Here is a 23,876-nt window from a genome sequence, read left to right as displayed (position 1 = left end):
TGTAAAGTGGTTAAATCCGCAGTCTGACCAACTTCAAATTGTCATAACTTGATCAAAACTGAACCGATTTGCAAGCGGAATGTCATTTTGATCATGATTTGGCATTTTAATTCATTCTGCATTCAAATTTTGTTAATTTAGAAAACTTAATTATTTTCGACCAAGATTCGATTTCGATGCTAAGGGTCCCCCCTTTGAAATTTCGAAAACTCAAAATTTTAAATCTCAAGTTTTCACTTTTAATCAACTCTTTATATCGTATTTAGTATAAAACAACACTTTAAACTTGATTCTGAGACCTTTCATTTTTTTGTAAAAAATCATGTGAAATTGAACAAAAATTTTGACTTGTAAAGTGGTTAAATCCGCAGTCTGACCAACTTCAAACTGTCATAACTTGATCAAAACTGAACCGATTTTCAAGCGGAATGTCATTTTGATCATGATTTGGCCTCTAAATTCATTCTGTATTCAAATTTTGTTCATTTTGAAAAATTATTTATTTTCGACCAAGATTCGATTTTGATGCTAAGGGTCCCCCCTTTGAAATTTCGAAAATTCAAAATTTTAAATCTCAAGTTTTCACTTTTAATCAACTCTTTATATCGTAATTAGTATAAAACAACACTTTAAACTTGATTCTGAGACCTTTCATTTTTTTGTAAAAAATCATGTCAAAATGAAGAAATATTTTGACTTGTAACGCTGCTAGGTCAGAGACTTGAGCGACTTTGAACTGTCATAACTTTGGTAAAACTTTACCGATTTTCAAGCGGAATGTCATTTTGATCATGATTTGGCCTCTAAATACATTCTGTATTAAAATTTTGTTTATTTAGAAAAATTTATTATTTTCGACCAAGATTCGATTTGGATGGTAAGGGGGGAAGCCTTTGAAATTTTGAAAATTCAAAATTTAAATTCTCAAGTTTTCACTTTTATTTAACTTCTTATATCGTAGTTGGCATAAAACAACTTAGGTTTCGGTTTGATTCTTTGCTATAAATTTTATAAATATAAATAAAATCAATTTAGTTTTATTTATATTTTGAATTGTAAGAAATCCAGCAATCTGTTTTTAATCATACCTAACTATATAAAACCTAATAAAACGTTACAAAAAGAAAATAAAGAATTTCTGTTAAATAAATACAAGTAATGAGAATTCGCTTTACAAATTGTTTCGTTTTATTTAAATGCTTTCGCTTTTTAAGAACTGTATATAATGTGTGTTAATTGTAAACAGGACATACAGTTCTTGTCCTTGTTCATCGCATTGTCCTTTAATCAATAAGAATTTTGGTAGTGTAAGTATCTACGGGATGGTTTTTTCATTTCATTTTGTTTGTTATTTTAGTAAATTTCTCTTCGTTTGTTGTTTTTTTTTTTGTTTTGTTTTTGTTTTATTCTTACATTCATTGTTTATGTGTTTTTTGTTTGTTTTTTTTATATTTTTTTAAGCGATACTATTTTGGTTCAAGTCCTTGTGTTTTATGTACATATTTAAACTAAATTAAATGCTATAAATTACTAGTGTGGGTTGGTTTGATATTTGAATCTCGCGTTGAAAACGGGACATGTTGAAATGCCCCGATATACATATGTATAAGTACATAGCTGTGTTTGTGTGTGTGTGTATTGGTGTGTGTGTGTGTGTGGGTGTTACAATAAATAACTCTATGTATAAAAATGCCTTAAGTACTAAATACATACATACAATGGAGCTTAGCAGCTGCTTTCTTTATATATATAGATATATATATATATATTCTAGACACACATACATACATATATACACAGACATATATGTATAAATGGAAATTAACTAACATGCATACACATATACATACACATATACATATACAGGATTAAGATACAGTTAGAGTAACAGTTACAAATAGAGTTTAAAGATACTTTTGTTTATAGATAGAGATACATAGTTTAGACGTTAGTTAATGGCTACAGGAACTAATGGGCTAACCAGGGCTAACTCGTAAAGTTATAACTGCGCACCGCACGTCCCGGTGTTACCAGCTCCACTTTAATGTTGGCCGTGGCCGTCACCTTGGTGGTATTGCTATCCGAATGCGTCGTCTCGACGGTCACCTCCGGCTGCACCACAATGCTCTGCAGCTCCGGTGGCGGATAGCTGCCCAACGAGGGCTGCGACAACTTGTGATACGAGGGCGGCGGTCCCGCATACGAACAATTCGAGCTGGACGATGACGAGGGATGCGTTGGATCACGCTCCCGTTCCCATTCCCTTTCACGCTCACGTTCACGTTCACGATGCTGGTAGTTGATATTGTTCATGTAATGATTGTTTAGATGATTATGATGATGCGTCGGCGTTGGAGGCGCACTCCAATCGTTGGGCATTTGTATCGATGAGTTGCTGGACTTCCAGGACTGCGGCTCCTCCGTAATCGTTGTCAGCGATGGATCATTTATGTTGATATCCTTGTGATAATGATGTGCCTTGTGACAATTATTCGATCCGGAGTTACGCGACGATCCACGTGATCCGTTCACAATGAACGACTTGTTGGAACGCTTGCTGCTGCGCATGGGCACAGGAGAAGGTGTCGAGATGCGATCCGGATGCTCCAGTGGCACCAGTTCCGCCTCCGGTCCCAGCATGCTCAGTAGAATGGGAAACACCACCAGGCTGTTGCCGGCGCCCACACAGAGCACGACGAGCAGCAGCCAGCAAAAGTGACGGATGACGAACTCAAACGGAGATGTGGACAGCATAAAGACTGCCATGCCGGAGGTGAGCATGCCATGCACCAAGGGACCCAGCGACAGCTGCATCGCCAGATGAATCCGACGCTGTCGATTGCCCACGGATGTCATGAAACCCTGCGAAAAGAAGAACAGATTATGCAATTAGTTTAATTAGTTTTAAGTAATATAATAATAAAGAGAGACTTACCAGCGAGATGTGCACATTGAAGCAGAGCATCATGCCCACGCCCAGGATGAGTATGACGGCGGGAATGGCCGACAATTTGATGCCCAACAGTGTCATGGCGCCAAAGATTTGCACAAGCGAGGCCAACACCGTGATGATGACCAGCACAGCAGCCCAGACCGAGAGCAGCAAAAGCGAGACCAAAACCAGGGCAGCCAACAAGGCGCAGACCAAAATCAAAGCCAACGAGGAGCGCAACGTCATGTACTGTTCCCAGAAGATGAAGGGAATGCCTAAGGAAAAAGAACTCAATGAGTAAGCATATCAACGGGTATTCCAGTGCCAACACCTACCTGATGGATAATTGGGCAGTCCGTAGCCCTCGTACTTCACGCTCAAATCACGAATGTGACCAATCAATGTCTTTATCTCCGAGGTGTCCGTCAGACCGTGCAGATAGAAGGGCATCTGGGCATAGACCAGGGGCAGACTCTTGGGTATCTTCAGATCATACTCGGTGGGCGCATGATAATACTGACGCGGTTCCGGATACAGTTTGCCCTGCAATTCAACAAAATAATGAGTTAATTAATGTTAAAGAAATTTAAAAAAAGAGCAAAAAGCAAACAATGAAAACAAAAAAATGTAAGGAATCCAAAATAAGGATGCAAACCAAAATACCAAAAGTTAGGAATATGAAACACAAAAAATATTCAGACCATAGGATACCCGTTAATTTTTCCAATACATATAAAAGTACTTTAAAGAATTTACTACCTAATAAAAACTACTGCATAATCTTAGGTCATTGGATTGAAATAATAACTTTATTAATAACTTTGGTTAGCTATTACTCCCGTTCTAATTGTTCGATCTTGCTGCGGTTAAGTGATATTATAGATAATATTAAGAGATAACGTTAATTACCATAAAAACTATGGGTGTGGTGGTTTTTCGCGATTTGAGGGAGCGAAAGGGGGCGTGTCCAAAGTTTAAAATAAACTTGACTTGCGTGGGGTCTATAGAAATCTGTATGCCAAATTTGGTATCTCTATATCTTATAGTCTCCGAGATCTAGGCTCTTACACGGACCGACGGACAGACAGACAGACGGACAGACTCACATGGCTATATCGACTTGGCTGTTAATGCTGATCAAGAATATATATATATACTTTATGGGGTCGGGGAAGTGACCTTCTCCCTGTTACATATGTACATTCCAACGAACACAATATACCCTTTTATTTATCTTTTAAGTAACGGGTAACATATAATTAGGAAATTCTAATATGAAAAGAATTTTAATAAAATATTTTCAAATACGTCTTTTCTTGTTTTAACTTCCTTATATAAATATTTCTTTCCAATTTAAATGTTTTCTAGTTTTGGATTTCGAATTTTGTTATTCTTGGTATTATTTAAGGATATCGCTCAGTTGGAGGAACCTACCTGGGAGGCTCCATAGGCGAACACATCATTGGTGGCCCAGGCGGAGAGATAATTGTAAAAGGCCTTTGGATTGATGATGCCCTCGCTGGACACCAGGCGATTGGTGACCACCAGGTTCTTGTCCACGGGATTATCGACATGTCCCGTCTGCACAATCAGCTTATAGGCGAGTATAGCATCACTGCTGGCATTTGGATGCCATCCCTCCGTGGTCAGAGTCCTGTCGGCGACGGCGTCATCAAGGATCCGCTGCAGATTCGTCAGCCAGTCGCGGAAGAGAATCAGCCAAAAGTCGGGCAGTCCGCCATTATCATTTTTGATCACGTGCGGAACACGTACGAAGGCTTCGTGGTAATCGCAGAGCAGTTGCTGCTGCGTCGGATACTCGAAGTTCCCTTGGGTAACCGCATACATGCTGTAGAATCCAAAGAGACGCGACTGTGCGTCCAGGAACTTGTGCTCGTTGCTGTGCTTCGGCACCAGGTCAATGATGTCCAGGCCATCCTGCAGAGCCGTCGCCTCGTACAGGCTGAAGATGAGGGCACACAGGAATCCCATCACGGCCAGAAACTTGACCCAGCTGCGCATGAGGAAGGGCGTGTAATACTTGAATGCAAAGTTGGCGAGGGAAAAGGAGGGCAGGGAGCTGGCGACGCCACCCACAGCACGTGGTTCCAGCAGCGGATTCTGGGCAGGCTGTTGTTGTTGTTGTTGCTGCTGCTGCTGCAGTTGACCCGAGGAACGCATATTGTTGCAGTTCTTGACGTGACGAGATCCCCGAATATTGTTGTTGTTCATGGTCAGTGATGGGGACCGTGGCTGCTCCTTCCACACGGGAAAACAGCAGCAGAAGATGTCCGCACGTCCGGCGGTGCGACGACGCAAGTCCAAAGAGATCATGGCGGGAAAAACCAGGAGAGCTGCCGCCAGATTGAAGCACATGACGATGGCCGCCTGCAGGCAGAAGACTTTCAGGGCCGGAACCGGAATGAAGACGGCGGCAAAGAAGGATCCCGCCGTGCTGCAGGCACTGAACAGTATGCTGGGTCCGACCTTCTTCAGTATCAGTTTCGTTTGCTCCTTGCGATTGCTCTCCGCATACGCCGCCGTCAGCATGAAGATGTGATCCACGCCGAGACCCAGGGCCAGGAAGGGAACCACCTGAGTGCTCGCCGCATTGAAGACAATGCCCAGCAGGGCACACAGACCCAATCCCGCCGCCGTGCTGAAGCACATGAGCAGCACTCCGGCAACGCCGACGCTGCTCTGGCCACGCACCGGATCCCGCCAACGGAGGAGCGTGCAGAAGGCATAGATCACTGTGGCAGCGACACCAATGACAATGCTAACCGCACTGGGATGCGAGAACTTGGCCAGAATGTCATCCAGGCTGGCCGAGCTGAACACATAGATGTCGTAGTTGGTGGCAATGCGAGATTGCTTGCGCAGCAGTTGCTCCACCTCGCGGGAGAAGTTGCGCTGCCAGGCATTCAGCACCTCCGCCGCCTTCTGCTGTGTCCAGCCAATGTGATGCACCTTGTAGTTCTCCTGCCACTGGTCGTACATCTCCTTCTCCGTCATCAGCTGCACCACCGTCTGCAGTGCCTTGGCCTTCCGCAGATGTCCGCTGCGATTCCTCTGCGCCCCGCCCACAATCAGCTGCTCCGGCCAGTGCATATACTTGGCCGCATAGCCATAGCAGCCGCCCGAGAGGATCGCACCCACATCCGGCGGTGTGGGGCTGTTCTTGTTGGGCGCCGTGTCCGGGCACGAGGGATGCAGGGGATTCAGACATGGCTTCTCCATGTAGCCACTACTAATCGCTGCGCGCTTCATGTACTGCTCCACGGTGTCAAAGTCAAAGCTAATCTTCTGATCCGACATTTGTTGTTTCATGAACTGCATAACCTCCGAGGGATTCAAGGTGCTCCACATGAGGCGTTGATTGAGGCCACTGTGGATGGAGAAGGGAAATGGGTGAGCAGGAGTCATTTCTCGAGAGGATTCGCTGTACACTTACGGTATATAGACGGGAGTTTCGGGTCCCAGCAGCTGACTGCCCTCCCAGAAGCAATCCAGTGGCGTTATAATGGAGCATGGTATCAAATGCTTGAGGATCTGCTCAATATAATAGTGTCCCTCGAAGCTGGGCGTCGTCGGTGAGTTGCACATGTCCCGTAATCCCCACTCCGTGTCGTACATGTGCACTTTGACCGCCGTCGCCTTCATGAGCACCTCCAGATGCGATTGCAGCGCCTGCGGATGCAGTACAGATGCATTCGGATCGTGCGCTGTCTGGATGAGCAGCTGATGCGTCGAGGACTCATCCTCGCCAATTGTCTTTTGTGTGTAGGCCAGCTCGGACTCAAGTCTTCCGCCCTCCTGTATCCACAGCTGATGCACCTTCGAGTGGATCTGGGCACTCTTCAAGCCCACACAGAAGGTGCTCAGCACCAGGATGGCCACAAAGAGCACCTTGCCCGCATGCTTCTGCACCGAGCTGCCAAGTTGTTCGAGGTGGGATTGGAATACTGAACGCAGATAGATTGCCGTGCGGTTGCCACGCGCTTTACCCTAAAGAGAGAGAGAGAGAGAGAGAGTTGTTGTATTTTCTCTTGTTCATGCCATAAATAACGCATTAAAATTATAACGAAACAGCGTGTGGCCCAAAAAACCGCAGCCATATAATTTATATGTTTTCGTAGCATCTGCGACCAAGTCATCATCATCATCATCATCATCAACATCCTCATCATCTTCCCATTCCATCCCAACCCATTCCATTCCATACAAAAACAAAACAACACAAGACGCCGAGCCTCAACGTCTATAATCGTCTGTTTGGCAATTGGAACCGCTGCCCAGAAGACCCACCAAGCTGGCTTTATCCCCACTCCTCCTCTTCCCCCCTCTACACCATTCCCCATCTCTATATTCCCCCTGCTGATCGGCGTTGCACGGAAATCGAGGCCCAAATAATGAGAAGCGCGCTAACGTCTCAATCGAATGGAACCTTTAATCGCACAGTCATTGCACAGTGGGTCGCAATTGCTTAGAAATCTGTATTAAAAAATCGATCAATCAGTCTGTTAAAATTCGTTTTACTTTAGTTATAACGTATGTACAAATGTATAACTTTAGACTTTCTCCACAATATTACTGTTATAAAAATGATTAAAAAGAAAATAAAATTTAATTAGGCTAATTCCAATCACTAAAAATCACACATTGTTATCCATTTTATTAATTAACTATATAATTAGTTTGGCATAATTAAGAATAAAATATGTCTTGAAGAATTTACCAATTAGTTAAATTTAATTTCAAAATCTAGTAAATAATTAATTTGGCATACTAAAGAATAAAATATGTCTTGAAGAATTTAGCATTTAATTAAATTTGATTTCAAAATTTGTTAAATGTTTACATTTTTTAATAATATATCTTTTTTTATTTAATAATTTAATAATATATGTACATCAAATTATGACAACCGTTTCAATTAAATACAACATTTTGCTAGAACATAAATTTAATTTATGATTCTGTGCATATGAAATAGACTTTATTTAATAATATATTTTATTTATTTAATAATATATGTATATAAAATTATGAAAACCGTTTCAGTTAAATAAAAAACTTTGCTAGAACATAATTTAATTTGAAATAGTTTTATTTTAATAAAATAGTGCATAATTTCTGTGAATAAAAGTAGCTGAAATTAAAAATGCCATTTTACACACTCTGATGTAGAATCTAATGAAATTTTAATTATTTTAATGCTTTTTTTTCATAACACTAAACTTTTTAAATTTTGTATGACCATGGTATAGTATAGTATTTTATTATGTTTTCTGCTTAGTACACTAATGTATTTTAAGATTTTTCTTTTTTGGTAATAACTTCAAGTACATTTTTGTCTGCTCGCTAACTTGCTCATCAGCTGCGTTCCACTGTGCAACGTGCAACTATCGCCGCACCCAGCCTCTGTTAAAGTTTCAGTCTCAGTCTCAGCTACACAACACAACACATTCCAAACTCGAGCTCGAAGCGTCTCAATCTTGGGCTCTACTTTGTTATTGTAGTTGTTGTTGTTGTTTTCTATAAAGTTCCTTTTGCTTTTATCGCTTTTCACAGATTTTCCGGTACAGTGAAATGGCCTGGCCATTAGAGGTGCAAGTCAAGTTTTAGGTTTTTAGTTTCGTGCTCACGCAGCAATTGTTGTTTGTTGTTGCTGTTGCTGTTGTTGTTGTTGTTGTTGATTTTGTAAAAAGCGCAAAGCTGAAAAATGACTTAAGTGGCATTGACTGCAAGGAAGACGGCTTTATTGTTGCTGGGCAGGCAGTTTATGACTACCGTTAACGTAGCTGTGGCAAGTTCGAGGGGCAGACGGACAGGCTGGACAGACTGGACCGTGTGGCAAGCATTGCGGGAGTCAGCCATAAATAAGGCATGCCAAAAGGTTAGCTGCCTGCGCTTAATGTCTGTGTTTGCTTTTCAAGTTATGCCTGGCATTTCTAGGTGTGCCAACAGCAAGAGAGAGAGAGAGTGGAGAGAGCAAAAGAGTGTTGTCACACTTCCTGCTGCTGCTGCTGCTTCTTATTTATGCAGTCCATGTCGCGACTTTGTGTCATTTCCGCAAAATTCAAACTCAAAAGCGGCTTTGACTTTGTCGCTATTAATTAAGTCATTGACGGCAACACTAACACCAACAACAACAACAACAACAGCAACTGCGACTTCGTCTGCGGCGGCGTCTCTTTCAAGCTGCTGCCGTCGCGCCGCATGTGGCGACTGCGACGATTGCAATGTTCGTGGAATTTTTCCATAATTTGTGTAGCCTAAAAGAATGTTTTTCCCTGGCCAGACACAAAAACCTAAACAAAATAAAGCAAGAGACGCACAAAATTCTTGGAATCACTGTGCGGGGCGCAACAATGTTGTAATGCCGCAGGTCGCAGCAGCAGCAGCAGCGGCAGCAACAAAAACAGCAACGGCAACTGCATTAACTAAAAATAAACTTAATCTAGATTCGGCAGCCACACTGCAGTGCAGCTCAAACTGTGCAGTCGACGCTTCTTGATTGAGCCATCACAGCGGCTGGCGCTGTTAACGCTTGTCAGCCAGCTCTCTCTCTTTCCCCACTCTCATCCATCTTTCATCTTGCATCCCACTCTCGCTCTCTCTGCACAAACAAGCTGCGCCAAATGTTGCCTGCCCATGTGACATATCATCAATCTTTTGTCTGTCGTTGTTGTTCCTTTTCTTTTCTGCCTGCTCGCACACCCGCAGCTGCTGTCGCTGTCGCTGCCAACGTTAACGTCGACGTCGTGAGGAAATGTCACAAATTGATTTATGGCCTCTGCAGAGTTTGCTTTCATGTTGCTGTTGTTGTTTCTGTGGCTGCTGTAGTTGTTGTTGTTGCTGTTGTTGCCTTTAGTAAAGCATTAAATTGTATGTGCTGCATTTTCTTTGTAAGGTCTACAACTGGGAACAACTTCATTAGAAATGCGCATTTCGGTCCTAATCCGCTGCGCATGTCTAATCCCAGCGCACAGTTTGACATGCACTGCGCACAGCTGTGCCGAATGTGTCGAATGCGCGCGAACGAGACGGCAACATTGCGTCTTGACAGTGTGACAGGTGCATTGTGTAGCAAACCAAAAAGAAAATCAAATACAAAAGCAATACTTTTGAAGTAAAGCAAAAAAGTAGAAATGCACAATGAGTTGCTCAATTAGTTTCATTTTAATTTTTAATACAATGGCTCTGTAGACTTGTACGATTTTATAACATTTACCAGCTCTTAGAAAACTTAAAGTTAGTTCTCTGACGCACTAATCAATCATAGAGTTCGTGCCCAGTCTGACATATGAATAATTTACCAGAGAGCCAGACACCCCCCACGGGCTTTGACTACTTAATTACACGGCACATTATAAGTAGAAGTATCTAAATATGAAAACATTTCCATGCCCAGCAAAAGACGAAAAAAAGAGAAGGAAAAAAAATGACAGAATAAATAATACAGCCTACGATTAAGGCGCGATCCATAATTTGAATATGAGAGGGGGCCAGTTATAGTTATGCCGCCATAAAAAACGAATGCAAAAGCATTTTTAGCATAAAACGAAACTCAATATATGTCTCGACGTACGGGACCACCCAGTCAATTTGTAATTATCATATTACTCATTTGAATCGACTATATGTATATATTCATAGATATGCTTATTTGGTCTGCATAATCCAAATATACGACATTTTGTTCCACTTATTGAATGGGATCATAAAAAAATCTTTTATGAATGATGATTTTGATTCATTGTTTATCATCATACTTTAAAATAAAGTAAAAGTTAAGAGAGTATATTCACTTAAAATTTGCTATCTATTCTTGAGATTATAGTAATTAATACATATTTTAAGTAAAAAAAGCGTACTCAAAATATCAATGCATTTACATAACTTTCTGGAGGTTAAGCTTGGGTTTCACATAAATTATACATAGATCATACGCATGGAATTGCTAAGACCGCTCCCAGATTGCAAGCTTGTAACAATGACAACTGGATCATTGTCCTTGATAATACCCGCATCCTTGGACACCTTTATGCCAAGTTTAAGGCGATCTTCAACTGATTTCTTTCCTCCAGCATTATTGGATCCGCTTTCGTAGCTGATCGTGAAAATGCCACGATAAAGATTTGACTGACGCGCAATCAGATCATTTCCCGCAATGAGACTGATAATGGGACATGGCGGACGATATCGGCTTAACTTAAAAGTCGTACGTCCTGTGGAGGTAAGCACTATAATAGCTCGGACATCTCCATTAATGGCCGCACTGACGGCAGATATTATCAGGGCACTTTCTAGGTCTACTGCGTCATCATTGGCATTTATCAGATCATCAAAGAGGTTATCGCTCCAAATGGCGGCTTCGGCCTCACGGCATACCCGGGTCATGGTCTCAACACATTCCAGCGGATATTCACCCTTAGCCGTTTCCCCAGATAACATGACACAATCGGCGCCATCAATCACCGCATTTGCAACATCGGAGAGTTCGGCACGAGTTGCACGAGGCTTCTTAATCATGGACTCTAGCATTTGGGTAGCGCAGATTCCCGGTTTTCCGGCCCTATTACACTGGGCAAAAATGGATTTTTGTGCGAGGAAAACTTTCTCTGCAGGTATTTCAATACCCAGATCGCCGCGTGCAACCATTATGCCATCGGACGCCTCAATAACTTCCGCAATGTTCTTCATACCCTGATGGTTCTCGATTTTGGATATGATCTTAATATATTTGCCTTTCTCGCCAAGCATACATCGTATCTCCTCAATGGAGTTCGCATCCCGAATAAACGAGGCAAATATAAAATCCAGTTTCTGGTCTACCGCAAACCTTAAATCTTCTTTATCTTTTTCTGAAATAGAGGGAAGATCCACATCAATGCCGGGTAAATTAACACCTTTGCGTGAGCCTAATTTTCCGCCATTTTCCACTTCGCAAATCAAGTCATCGCCGCTGATATCCTTTACCAGCAAAGAGATCAGGCCATCATCTAAGTAGACATGATCCTTAGGCTTCAGCACCTTGGTTATATTCTTATAGTCGACATACACTTTCTCCACCGTGCCTTTCTCCTGAAACTCCTGGTTGGTGCTCAACTTAAATGTTGCACCTTTCTTCAGCTCCACATCAGCTGTTCCGCTTCCTGCAATGAGTCCAGTTCGTATTTCGGGACCCTTGGTATCAAGCGCAATTGCCGTATGGGATTTGTAGCCCAACTTTTGCGAATATAACTCACAGGCTTCACGCACTTTGGACACCGTTCCGCCGTGCTGCTCATGACTTCCGTGTGAGAAATTCAAACGTGCAATATTCATGCCAGCCCCAAGAAGTTTTACAATCATCTCAACACTTTGTGTGGCAGGTCCAATCGTGCAGATAATACCAGTGAGGCGCGGGAACGTTAGCTTCTGGTCATAGTCTATGAGGCATGCATGTTCCAGCTGACTGTGAGCCTGCACATTGGTTTCCTTTCTATGGAGAGCTCAGTTTAGAGATACATATATCAATCCTGACTTCAGTATCACCTATCAACAAACTCTTTTGCAACACTTTGCAACTACACTTTTTGAATTTAAAAAAAAAAAAAAGCAAAAACTCACGGTTGCTCTCCCAGTTTTTTCACGTAACGCTTTGGCATAAAATGTGTAGATCCCATAAAAGTTGTATACCGTGCAAAGGCATTCTTGAATACACAATTGAGGGCATGTCGCTGGCTTTTATGCATGTGAATTTCAGTTTTATTTCCGAATTTTATTGATGAAAAAACAGCGCACAGCAAATAAAAAAGGCAGTGTAATGTGAACAAATATTTAGAAATAATTTAAAGTCAAGGCATTGTGAGAATTCTTGACTTTTGAAATATTCAAAGTTTTTATTCTGAATAATTAATAAAAGAATTCATTGTTGAACTTTAATGCACTTAAAGTTGAGTCTAGCACCACTGTGCACACAAAGAAAAACTTCTTTCTCTCTCTCTCTCTCTCTCTCAATGTGCCGCAAAACCCGCATGAGAGCAATTCTGTGTGTCTGTGTGTACTTGTATGTGTGTGTATGTGTGTGTGATACAGATCTGGGACCACACACAACGTTTACATTTAGTTACGCACGATGTTTAAACGCGCCAAGTTTTGCTGCTAGCCAGGCAATTAAAATAAAGTAAATGAGACGATGACGACGCATGCAAATCGACATTTGCCGGCAATTTACGGCGCCTCTTAAACGTGACCAGCAAGCGTGCAAGCATTTATTTCTTTTTATATTTTATTTTAATTTTTGGCATTGCGTCGCTCTCCATTCAAAAATAAAAGAAGCAAAAGGTTTGAAGGTCATTGGAGCAGCTGAAACTGTTTGGACAGCTCGTGAGAAGATCGCCAGACGTTTTTCGTTCACTGGATACCGTTATGCAGCAACCCTCTCAATTTCACAGGTGACAGAGCGAAACACAAACATTGCTGACAGCCAGCAGCCTGAGAGCGAGTGAGGCGTCAGAGTGAGAGAGGGGATGCCTGCGTCTAAGAGAGCGCAGCAGAGAGCCATCTGTTCCATCTTGAATTGCACGTTGTTGCCAAGCTGCGCTGCTGCTGCTGTTCTTTTCATTTTGCTTTTGACTAATTTTAACAGCATTTTTGTGGCGTAGGCGTTGCAACCGAATAAACAAAAAAATACAAAATAAAATAAACTTAAACTGGCGGTTGTCATAAAAATGCAGCAATAACTTTAAATTTGACTTCACCTGCCCGAAAACAGCAACAACAACAACAACTCGGTTTGTTGCTTTGCTTTTAAGCAATTTAATTTCTTTATTATTTTCATACGAAACAGACCGACACACATACACACACACACATATATGTATATGTTGTCTGTCGGTCAGGTAGCCAAGGCGGCCACGTCGCTCAGTCTCCGTCTCCGTCTCCGTCTCATTGAGACACAGGTACACACGCATCGAAATCGAAACGAAGAGCGAGCGAGGGCAAGGGCAAAAGAGAGCGGGCGAGCGTCTCGGCTCAAAGTCAAACTTGGGCCTGAGCCCTACGAGAGAGTTATAAATGTGTGTGTGTGTGTGTGTTTGTGTGTCCGTTGCTTGTCCACACTGTCCGTTAACTGCTTTTTCACTGAATTCCGTGATTATTGCTTGAATGTTTCTTTCCGGTACTCGCTATGCTCTCTGTATCTCTGTCTCTGTCTCTGCCTCTCTGTCTCAGTCGCAGTCGCAGTCACAATCGCAGTTTCAAGCCTCCGTTTCAGTTTCTGTTTCTGTCTCCGTTGCTGTCTCATTTTCTGCCCAATGTCACTGCGTCGTCTTCTTTTCCTTTGGTACCTCTTTTCGTTGTTGTTGCTTTGCTTATATTTCTTCTTCTTGTTGTTGCTGCTTTTATCTGCTTCTCTCAGTTTGTCGGCTGGCCGTTCCCGTCCGCTTGCTGTGTGGTCAAGTTAATGTCTTCATAATTCTTTTGATTTTTTTTACGTCTTACGTTCGTTCGTTGTTATTGTCGCTGTGCCCCGTTGCTGGGGCACGCTGATGAAGACAATAACAGTTTTATGTGCGGCCAGAAACAGAGGTAGGGCCCGAGTCCCGAGTCTCGGGTCTTGAGTCAACTCAATTCAACTCAACTCGTACCCGGGCCTAATGAAGCTGAGTACAAAAAATAAAAACACACACATTTCGACTTCCAGTTCCCCCAATAAAGTTGTCTCTCTGTCTGACCGCGTGTGTGTCTGTGTCTGTGTGTGTGTGTTTGGTGTGAGGTCTCAAAATTGAGCTGTCAATTGTTGGGGCAACGTGTGGGTGTTATTTGGGGCACTAACTCGAAAACATTTTTCGGTGTGGGTATTTTTAGTTTTAATTGAGGGAAACATGCTCTTAAAAGTGATCGCTCAACTGCCAAGAAGATTATAGGGCAAAGGATCAAAGAGATCTATGCGCTAATTTATGATCTAGTTTTTTTGGTCGAAGGTTTTGATATAATCAAATATTAAGATTATTATTTACTTTACAATTTGATAATTTCGAAAATCTCGGATTTGATCTATATATTTACTTGAATTTGTAAAAGATTTATATTTATACCATAAATTTGGGTTGGTAGAATGCATACATGTTTACAGAATTTTAAATCATTGTGTAATTGACGACAAAGTTTTTACAATTCAAGAATTTCAAGTTCACGATCAACTTAACTTCAATATGTATATGATATTTAGAAGTGAAATAAAAACTCAAAACAGATGCAGACTGAAATGCAGCTAAAGAATACAAATCACAAAACAAATATTATAAGAAGATAAGATCTGATAAGATCTCTCGTGGAGCAGGTGTAACCAACATACATCATTGTCACACTTTGATCAAATATTTGTTATTTCCAAGATAAAAAGGGAGAATCATAAATTTAGAGAGAAGAATCATAATCAAAATAATAACTTTATGAGTAGCGAGAGGAAAGCAGAGCAAGGAAAGAAACAGCTAACGACCCCACGACCAGATAAAGCGAAAGATCAAAGGGAACCGCTAGGGCGAGTCTCAAGTGGAGAAAGAGCGAAAGACAGGAGAGAGAAGAGAAGGAGACACTTGTGTGCGAACTAATCCTTAAGCAAACACACGTCTCATTTCAGGAGTATAAACGAAGATATGTACCTGCATAAATTGATCCATTGCCGAGGGCTGAAGTCGAGCCGACGAGCCGAATGTGGCTTCCGAGAAGGCTAAAGAAATGTTGTTGCTCAACAATCGTCGAACGATGAAGATATCTCACGCCTACAAGCATTTCCGGCTTACAGTTGACAGAGGGAAGATTGCGGGCTACAAATTTCGAGGGTGGCAACGAAAGGAAGTGCTCGGCATCTTAACAAGTTAACTGTAATTCAACATGCTGGGCGTGTTGTAGGTAAAAATACTGTTGGTTCTACACTTCTTAGAAAGGGAGTTGTTAACCTTGCCTGAAACCTTAAGATGATATTCGCCTTGACTCTTACTCAAGTGTTCCCAAAAAGGGTGAAGATAAGTACTAGAGTAATACCCAGAATGTGAACTGATCTACGCCTTCAAATTACTACTGCCTAATGTGGGAAGAAAGAGGATCAACTTAGTATATATGAAAGAAGAAAGTTTGCAAGTATCTAGTTTCTTAAGACCCAATCTATCTTGTCTTCAATTTTCACAAAATTTTACGAAAAAAAAAAGAAGTACGCCTAAAAATGACTACTCCCATGTATGGAAAGAAAGTTGAAGTTGACTACTATGCCCTAAAATTTTAAGAAAGAGTATTATCTTCTAAAAGAAGTTAGTTTTCAAGAAAGTTCATATATTCAGATATTGTGTATCTTCACTGTGTAAACATTATAATTTATTTACTATGCAAAACATTTTTCGCTTGCTGTGTTTACCAGAGTGATTACGAAGCAGCTGCTTATTTATGTTTTAAGGGTTTATGCTACTGGTTTTCGATTTTGGCCAAGTCAACAGACACAGAGCAAGAAAAGAAAGAAAAGGGGAGGAGAGACGCATAAATATTTGTTTTTCATATGATGTTGTGAAAAGATCGGGGCGGCATGACTAAACAAATTTGTTACCCACTGCCACATGAACAACAACAACAACAACAACAACAGCAGCAGCAGCAGCAGCAGCAACAACAACAACGAGAAACTTCTTCAAAATGCCGCCAATGTTTCTCAACTTCCTGTGTTGAGTGGTTTTGTGTGCTTTACAATTGGCACAGCGTCAGTTTGTTGAGGGGAGACGGGAGACGGGAGGGACGTAGCCCCGCCGATTTCATTCATGAATTCCTATGTAGATATACCAATGTATCTTATAGATACAAATACAATGATCCTCGTCTACAGCGTACATGGTTTGCATCCATAGTGTGGCATTGCCATAAATAAATGTACGGCAACAGTAAATGAGATTCATCGCACCAAATCAAGCAGATCGACAGTCAGATACCCTGTAACTGGCAAATAACTGATAGCGTTGAATTTTTATCTGTCAGATACAAAAACTAATTGTCAACATACCCTTTGTGCACAACTGTTGCAGGGTACGCACTAATGGATAATGAATTGACAAAGTGAAAATTATGATTAATTTAATACAACAACAACATATGTATTGATCAATATGAATGCTCAATTTGGCATTCACCTCATTCATGAAAACGTCACCCTCAGACCTCCCAGTAGCACCCAATGAATGACAGTTTTATTTTTTATTCTCTCTGGTTTTTTTTTCGTTATTTTATGGCATGCAAAATATAATAAACATATCGTTAAGCAATTTTGCATAGCCTGACGAAACGAGCCAAAAAGGTAACGAATGCATTTAGTGTTGTTTTATTTTCAGTTGTCTCGCATTTCGCTCTTTGCTTTGCTTTTGTTGCTGGCTTCGTTAGACAATATTAATGTCTTAATATATTTCGTTAAATTGAGTCATTAAAATAAATCGCCCATCGTCGATGACGACGGCGCCGTCACGAGTAACAACAGGCCAAAGCAGAAAACAACCACAACAAAAAAAGAAAAGCAAAACACAACCACAAAAAGGAGACAACAACAAAAACAATGCACGACCACACCTCAGCTGCAATCGCTGTCTCAGTCGCCGCCAACTGCGCTGCCGAGATGCTGCAGCGATCGATCGACGACTTTCGAGAAGTTCAATGCAAAGAAACTTTGTAACGTTACAGCAGCGCAAAGACGTTACCAGAAATAATTGAGATACGAGAGAGAGAGAGAGAGACGCAGCAAGAGACGCAGCGCAATAATGAAGACATCAAGTTGTAAAAAGCACCGCAAAAGGCAATGGACGAGGACGAGGATGAGGATGAGGATGAGGATGAGGATGCAAAGAAGCAGCGAAAAAAGTTCAGGCTACAGTTTGACGGCTACTGAGCGCAGTCAAAAGCGCGTGCGTCAGTGAAATGTTTTGGTTTTTTTTTATTTTTCTCTTCTTTTTTGTGTTTGTCTGCTTCGTCGTGGGCCACCCGCACTCGCCAAGTATACAAACGTACATACATACATACGTGCACATGATGATATGTATGCCTGTGTGTGTGTGTGTTCGTGTTTCTTCTAGCTGACGTGACGCGCGCTGTGTGCGGTGGCGGCCTCTACAATTCCCCAACAGCCGCAGCAGCAGCAACAACAACAACAACATCAAAACAAACAGAACGCTTTTGGCAACGACAACGATGAAGAAAAAAACTGAACAGTACACAAAACAACAACAGCGGCAGCACATGAAAACGAAAGATAAAAACTTGAGAACAAATTTACGACGAAAGTTGCATGCTCTATAAAAAAATCTTTTTCTTATTTAAGTGTTACAATTAATGAAAATGATCGTAATATGATTATTCAGCTATTTCTCTCTCACTCTAGCAGTTGACATTTAAGCTTCGTCAAATTTACTTTACTTTTCGTCAAGCTTGTTTATTTACATTTACATCTATTGGTCCAAATGTCAATGTGAGCTCTTTCTCTCAGAGCACTACAAAAGCTGCAAAACTCAATTTAACTCAATTCAAAGAGCAAATCATGCAGGCAGCCAGCAACAACGTCGCTGCACAGTAGCACAACATAATGAAGTTGTTTTTGTCTGTGGCTCTGCAAACGGAGATCAAGTTTAGAGCCCGAGGTCTTGGGGGACTGGGAAACTGAGCCCTGCTGTGCGCCAAGTGAAAATAGCTTAAGCTTTGATTTGTGCAACAGTTGACGTGCTTGAAAAGTCAGTGGGAAAACCATACATACTATGTATGTACATACATACATATGTATGTGTTTTTGATCTATTTTTGTCTTAGAAGTTTGAACTATGCTGAGCATACAAAGTGGGCAATGCTACGTAACATTTTGATGTTAATTAACAGCGACAAAGCTAGCGAAGAGGAATACGATATTTATATGTTTAAAAAGAACTTCATACCTTATTTTGTCCGCTTTGAAGCCTGCAGACTTTAAGCTTAATTTTAATAAGTTTAATTTGAAATACAAAATATTTAGACTTTGATTAAATTGAACAATCGAATCATACAATTTATATTTCGAAACTTAATTCGCAACCGCGCTTAAGCATAGTAATTAATAAATTAAGAAAAAGAAACAACCAAGAAGAAATCGAATGTGCTCAAAGCTAACGATCGATGCCGTTGTCAACCGTGTTTCCCTCCCTCTGTCAAGATCCAAACAACTCTATTAAAATAAATTGAGCAAAACCGAAAACGTAATGAAAACGAAACGAAACGAAACGCGGCAAACGTGCGACAAAAAACGGCGAGAGATATCAGCAATAAATTGTATTGAAAACTGTCTGAATGGCTTAATGACTTCATTAACTAAAGCTTGGCTTGTCTAGCTCGAGAGAGAGGGAAAGGGAAAGAGAGAGACTGTTGAGTATTTGGTCGGGAATCCTTTTTGTCACTTACCTTATCAATTTGATCGAGCGCCACTTGAGCGTCCACCCAGCTGGTGCGTATGTAAAGATCCGAGAATAATTTCTCATCGACAACATCGCCGTGTGTGTCCGGTACGCGAGGAAGGCTATCCCTATCCATGTTTCGATGTGTGTATAGGGTATTCTTCTGGTATTGGTAATAGTTGTTACGAAGGGCGACACACAAAAACAACGCACCTTCTCTCAGCTGTTAAAGTGTCTGCTTCGATGGCTCTATTAAGCAATTCTGTTAACTAACAGCGACAAAAAAGTGCTACCAATCTGCTTGAAGTTCACGTTCGCTCTTTTCAGTTGTCTCTGCGTATGTGTGTGTGTGTTTTTGTGTTTGTGTATTGTTTATTTTTGTTTCTAATGTTTTCAAAAAAAAAAAAGAACAATTGAATTTTTTAAATTATGTATTCAATTGTTTGCTGCATTTTTGTTGCATATGCAAACAGCATTTCCGCACTACGCTCTCGCTGTTATCGCTCTCTTTGCTTCTCGCATTTGTTCTGTTTCGTTTTGTTGTGATTGCTGGCTTCGCTTCAGCTTCAACTCGATGTAGACTCGTGTTTAAGATTGCTTTACTTAGGCTCAGCATTTGTGCACATTTTCCACAATAATTTTAACAATTTTCACACATAATTCACATATTTTCCGTTTGGACGCGACGCGAACGTCTCAGATACAATTTCCAACACAATGCTGCATCACGTTTTTTTCATTCGGTTGCGCTCTCTTTACTTTTTTATTTTTTACACACACACTTTGCGCACGTAGACGTTTCGTTTTACTTTTGACATTTAATTCATTAATTTTGTTTTGGATATTGATCAATATATATACATATAGAATGTATGTATCTCAACACCGCTTTACTGTATGTATATATACAAAAACACTTTAAGCTCAGCTCGGCTTATACAAAAATTTACATTCAACGCGTTTTGTTAGTGCCGCTCACGCAGTGAGCTCAACCGTTTCGTTCGAGGATCGCACGCAGTCTGAGAGATACAGAAACGTCTTGTGTTGTTGCTGCACATTGTTTTTACTTTGCGCTACTGTTAACTCAAAATGGCACTGTTAAGCTCAAAATGAGCATGTTATATGCAGTCGGAGAGACAGATAGATGGAGAGAGAAAGAGAGATACATCTCGCAGACGCAGCTCCGCCAGACGTACAACTTCATTAACTTGCCGCCGCGCCGTATCTGTGTGTGACTCTAAGACTCTCTTATTCTCATTACTATGCTCTCGCTCTGGCCCTCTGTCTGCTCTGCTGCGGCCATTTTGATTTGAGCGCAACTGCTGCTCGCAACTAGGGCTACATCGTACTCGTAGTTAACAGTTTGTCATCTTTGTGGTAGTTTAATACCCTGTACTTCTAAAATTATGATTATGTCGAAATTTATATATCTGACAATTTTATTCAAAAACGAGAGCAACAGATCATTTAGATATGTTAATAATTAAGTAGTAGTACATTAGATACATATTTTATTAACCCCTTAGTAAAATCTAAAATATTCAATTAAACATTTCGAGGGAATGCCAGAGTACAGCTCTAGTGTAAATAGCATGTTTTATTTAACATAGATACTGTTATTCATAAGCCGTTACTGTTACGCTCATGTTAAACTTGACAGCGCTAGCTGCAAATTGTTTAAACAAGATATGGGCAGCGTATGGCTAATATTTTTCTTGTTGCTGTTGTTGTTGTTGTTTTAGCTTTGGCCACACACGACGTGCAAGACGTGCGCCCGCTGGCTTTATTCTTATTATTGTTATTGCTGCGATTGCTGTTGTTTCTGTTGTTGTTGCTGTTATTTTTATTGCCTCGACCACCCAAATAAAAAGTTGCTGTTGTTGTTGTTGCTTCATTAAAAGCGGCTGCCGGCATTGTGGGTGGTCTCTTCTGGTCCCGAGGCTCCCTCGCCACAGCTTCTCTTATGCCTGCTCTTCTGTCCGCTCTTCTGCTTGACGCCGGCCTTCAACTGTGCGAGCATCGACGAGACGTCGACGCCAGTGGAGCTTTTATTGTTGTTGTTGTTGTGTGTGTTTGTATTTGTGCCTGTGGAGCGCGTGCGTGGCAGGCTTTATATGCGAGTGTGTATGTGTGTGTGTGTTTTGCGCAGGCTGTGAATTGTTGGCAAATTTGTTAGCTCCATGTGGTTGTTCTTGTTGCCCCTGTTATTGTTACTGTTGTTGTTGTCTGCCACATGTGCTTGATGTCTGTTTTCGCATGTTTTTTAAAACTAAATTATGAACAGGATGCTTTCTTCTCCTCCACCTTATCGCCCATCCTTATAAACACATAAATATGTATGTATGTACGTCTGCATATGTCTGTCTGTGTGTATTGGTGGACCACACAAGTTGTTGTTTTCGCGAGCAAATTATATACGTATAGTATGTCGAGTAATTGTTCTGACAAAAGCAAAAAATTCCCATAATTGTTTTTTGTTAAAAAATACCCAAATCGCATTATCTCTTGTTTTTTAGATCTGGTTTTTTTTTTTGCTAATAAAAAAATATGGAATTTTTTTTCTTTGCAAATAAATAACTTGACTTACTGTATGTATGTATGGACCGCTGATAAGTTGATTGTTTCTGTTGCCCCAGAACATAAATAAAATGGTCAGGATACAGGCCAATACAAGATACTAAGAGAGACAGTAAATAAATTAATAGTCTAATTATTTTCATTCTAAAATTGATGAATGGGCATGCACAATTACTAAGACCAATTGAAATGGATGAAATACATATGTATGCATAAGTGTGTGTAAATATGTAAAAATTGAAGAGAAAAAATGACTAAAGGGAGATCACAAAATTAGCGTCCGAATTGCAGTCGAACTCGAAGTCACATTCAAATGCAACGTCATTGCCCAGACCCACCGCAAGTCGCTATTATAATCAAACCGACAACAGCAACAACAACAACAGCAAGATCACAGCAGCAACAAACAACTTTTGATGAAGAGAGCTAGCTGCCTCATACCCCCAACATCGTACCACAATATCGCTCCCGCTCACCTGGCTAACGTTACATCCATGTGAATAGCTGCGCTTTTGCTGAAGCTGAGTGCGCCTGCACTCCAACACTCGTATGCTCTCTCTCTCTCTGTAGCTCTTGCGCTTCTCTCTGCTATGCTCTCTCCTTTAACATTGCGGCAGCGAGCCAAAGGGGAGACAAGTCGCCAAGTTGTTGTTGTTTCTGCACGTTTCTGTTTGTGGATTGCGTGTGGCGCATTTTGGCGACATGGGCGGCATTTTTGCCGCCGTCTCGCGGGTCGCATATTTTAGCTTTATCCATTTACGTTGCGCTCTCTACAGATTGCGCCATTTTTTGCTCAACACATTGGAAATTGGAGATGCCCGCGACTCGTGACACGAGCTTTAAAGTTTAAAGCTGCTTTACATAAATATTTTTTTTTATCTTTTCAAATTATGTGTAAAGCTAGTCAGGAAGCTGTTTTGACAAAATAAAAAATGTACACAATTTCATTTGCAGAAATATATATTTTTAAAAGGTTTACAATTTTATTATTATTGTCGCTAGATTTTAGAATGTTTTAAAAGTAGAACAATTATTTTCTTCGCATATAACTATTATTAAAAGCAAAAAACAAGTATGTTATCATTTATTTTGTCAAAACAGTTTCTTGACTACAGATACTAATTTTTAAATATAATAAATATGCTGATATCTAAAATACTTTATTTTAGCTTTTCGTGCTGTCGTGAGTACCACTAACACCACTAGCATCGCACCGCATGACTCTCATTTTTTTGCTCTCAATGACTTGCACTTTGTTTCGCTCAATTCGCCTGCAGCGTAACGCAGCTCCAATGCTCCCCAAACCGAACTAACACATACACACTCAGGCAGCCAGAGAGAGAGAGAGAGAGAGAGAGGGACACTTACATATACTTATATGTGTATGTATGTATGTATATGGGCATTCAAATGCTGCGCCTGTGTGGCGGCAGCGGCGCAGCTGCCATTGGACCACCAACGTTGCGGTTGAGAGCTTCATTTGCCGTTTCAGTTGCGGCAGCATCGAGTTGTTGTTGTCGTTGTTTTTGCTGTTGCTTTTGCTGTTGTTGGCCTGCCTGCCTAGAGCGCGGCAACTTTTTCAACGTCGCCTTGTTTTCCGATATCATTCACATGCTGGCAACTGCTCTAGTTTTCGTTGGGGATGGGAGCAGCTGTCGTTCAAATCTGAAAAGGACTACAACGAATTCTGGCATCACTGTTGTTGCTGGGGCTGCCGTATGTATGTACATATGTAACGTAAAAAGGGGAGATCAAGATAAATGGTGATGTTATGCAGAATTGAGCAACTTGTACATGGGGAAGCTGTAAGAAGGAAAGATTGTAAACCAATTGTAATCGTTGGGTGCATTTGTTTTGCATTCTGTTTATTCGTGTGAATGATCTAGACAAGAGAGACTGCCCAAACCACATTCTGCTAGCCAAAATATTTC

At 41.0% G+C, this 23,876-nt stretch overlaps 2 protein-coding genes across 2 annotated transcripts; both read right to left on the bottom strand.

Moving 5' to 3' along the window:
* Positions 1–1,165: 1,165 nt before the first annotated feature.
* Positions 1,166–20,385, bottom strand: LOC117783380 (protein patched). Its single transcript, XM_034620768.1, has 6 exons — positions 19,376–20,385; positions 6,387–6,940; positions 4,367–6,320; positions 3,268–3,475; positions 2,936–3,207; positions 1,166–2,862 (listed from the first exon to the last, which is right to left on the bottom strand). The coding sequence occupies exons 1-6, from the start codon at positions 19,502–19,504 to the stop codon at positions 1,987–1,989; spliced, it is 3,993 nt and encodes a 1,330-aa protein (XP_034476659.1). The 5' UTR covers positions 19,505–20,385; the 3' UTR covers positions 1,166–1,986.
* On the bottom strand, positions 10,742–12,746 carry LOC117783382 (pyruvate kinase-like). Its single transcript, XM_034620769.1, has 2 exons — positions 12,551–12,746; positions 10,742–12,422 (listed from the first exon to the last, which is right to left on the bottom strand). Exons 1-2 carry the CDS (start codon positions 12,673–12,675, stop codon positions 10,871–10,873), a joined length of 1,677 nt encoding a protein of 558 aa, XP_034476660.1. The 5' UTR covers positions 12,676–12,746; the 3' UTR covers positions 10,742–10,870.
* Positions 20,386–23,876: the final 3,491 nt, after the last annotated feature.

Source organism: Drosophila innubila, assembly GCF_004354385.1.
Source record: "Drosophila innubila isolate TH190305 chromosome 2R unlocalized genomic scaffold, UK_Dinn_1.0 1_C_2R, whole genome shotgun sequence".
In the NCBI taxonomy this organism is placed as follows: domain Eukaryota; kingdom Metazoa; phylum Arthropoda; class Insecta; order Diptera; family Drosophilidae; genus Drosophila; species Drosophila innubila.
Note: the sequence above shows the minus strand (reverse complement) of the source record. Positions and strands in the feature narration are given on the sequence as shown.

Excerpts from the sequence above, each read along its gene's own strand:
- LOC117783382 (XM_034620769.1), bottom strand. The coding sequence starts at position 12,675 with ATGCATAAAAGCCAGCGACATGCCCTCAATTGTGTATTCAAGAATGCC. Across the intron at positions 12,423-12,550 it reads AAAAAACTGGGAGAGCAACC|AAAGGAAACCAATGTGCAGG; the intron begins GTGAGTTTTTGC and ends AGCTCTCCATAG.
- LOC117783380 (XM_034620768.1), bottom strand. The coding sequence starts at position 19,504 with ATGGATAGGGATAGCCTTCCTCGCGTACCGGACACACACGGCGATGTT. Across the intron at positions 3,208-3,267 it reads ACTGCCCAATTATCCATCAG|GCATTCCCTTCATCTTCTGG; the intron begins GTAGGTGTTGGC and ends CTTTTTCCTTAG. Across the intron at positions 2,863-2,935 it reads TCAATGTGCACATCTCGCTG|GGTTTCATGACATCCGTGGG; the intron begins GTAAGTCTCTCT and ends TTCTTTTCGCAG.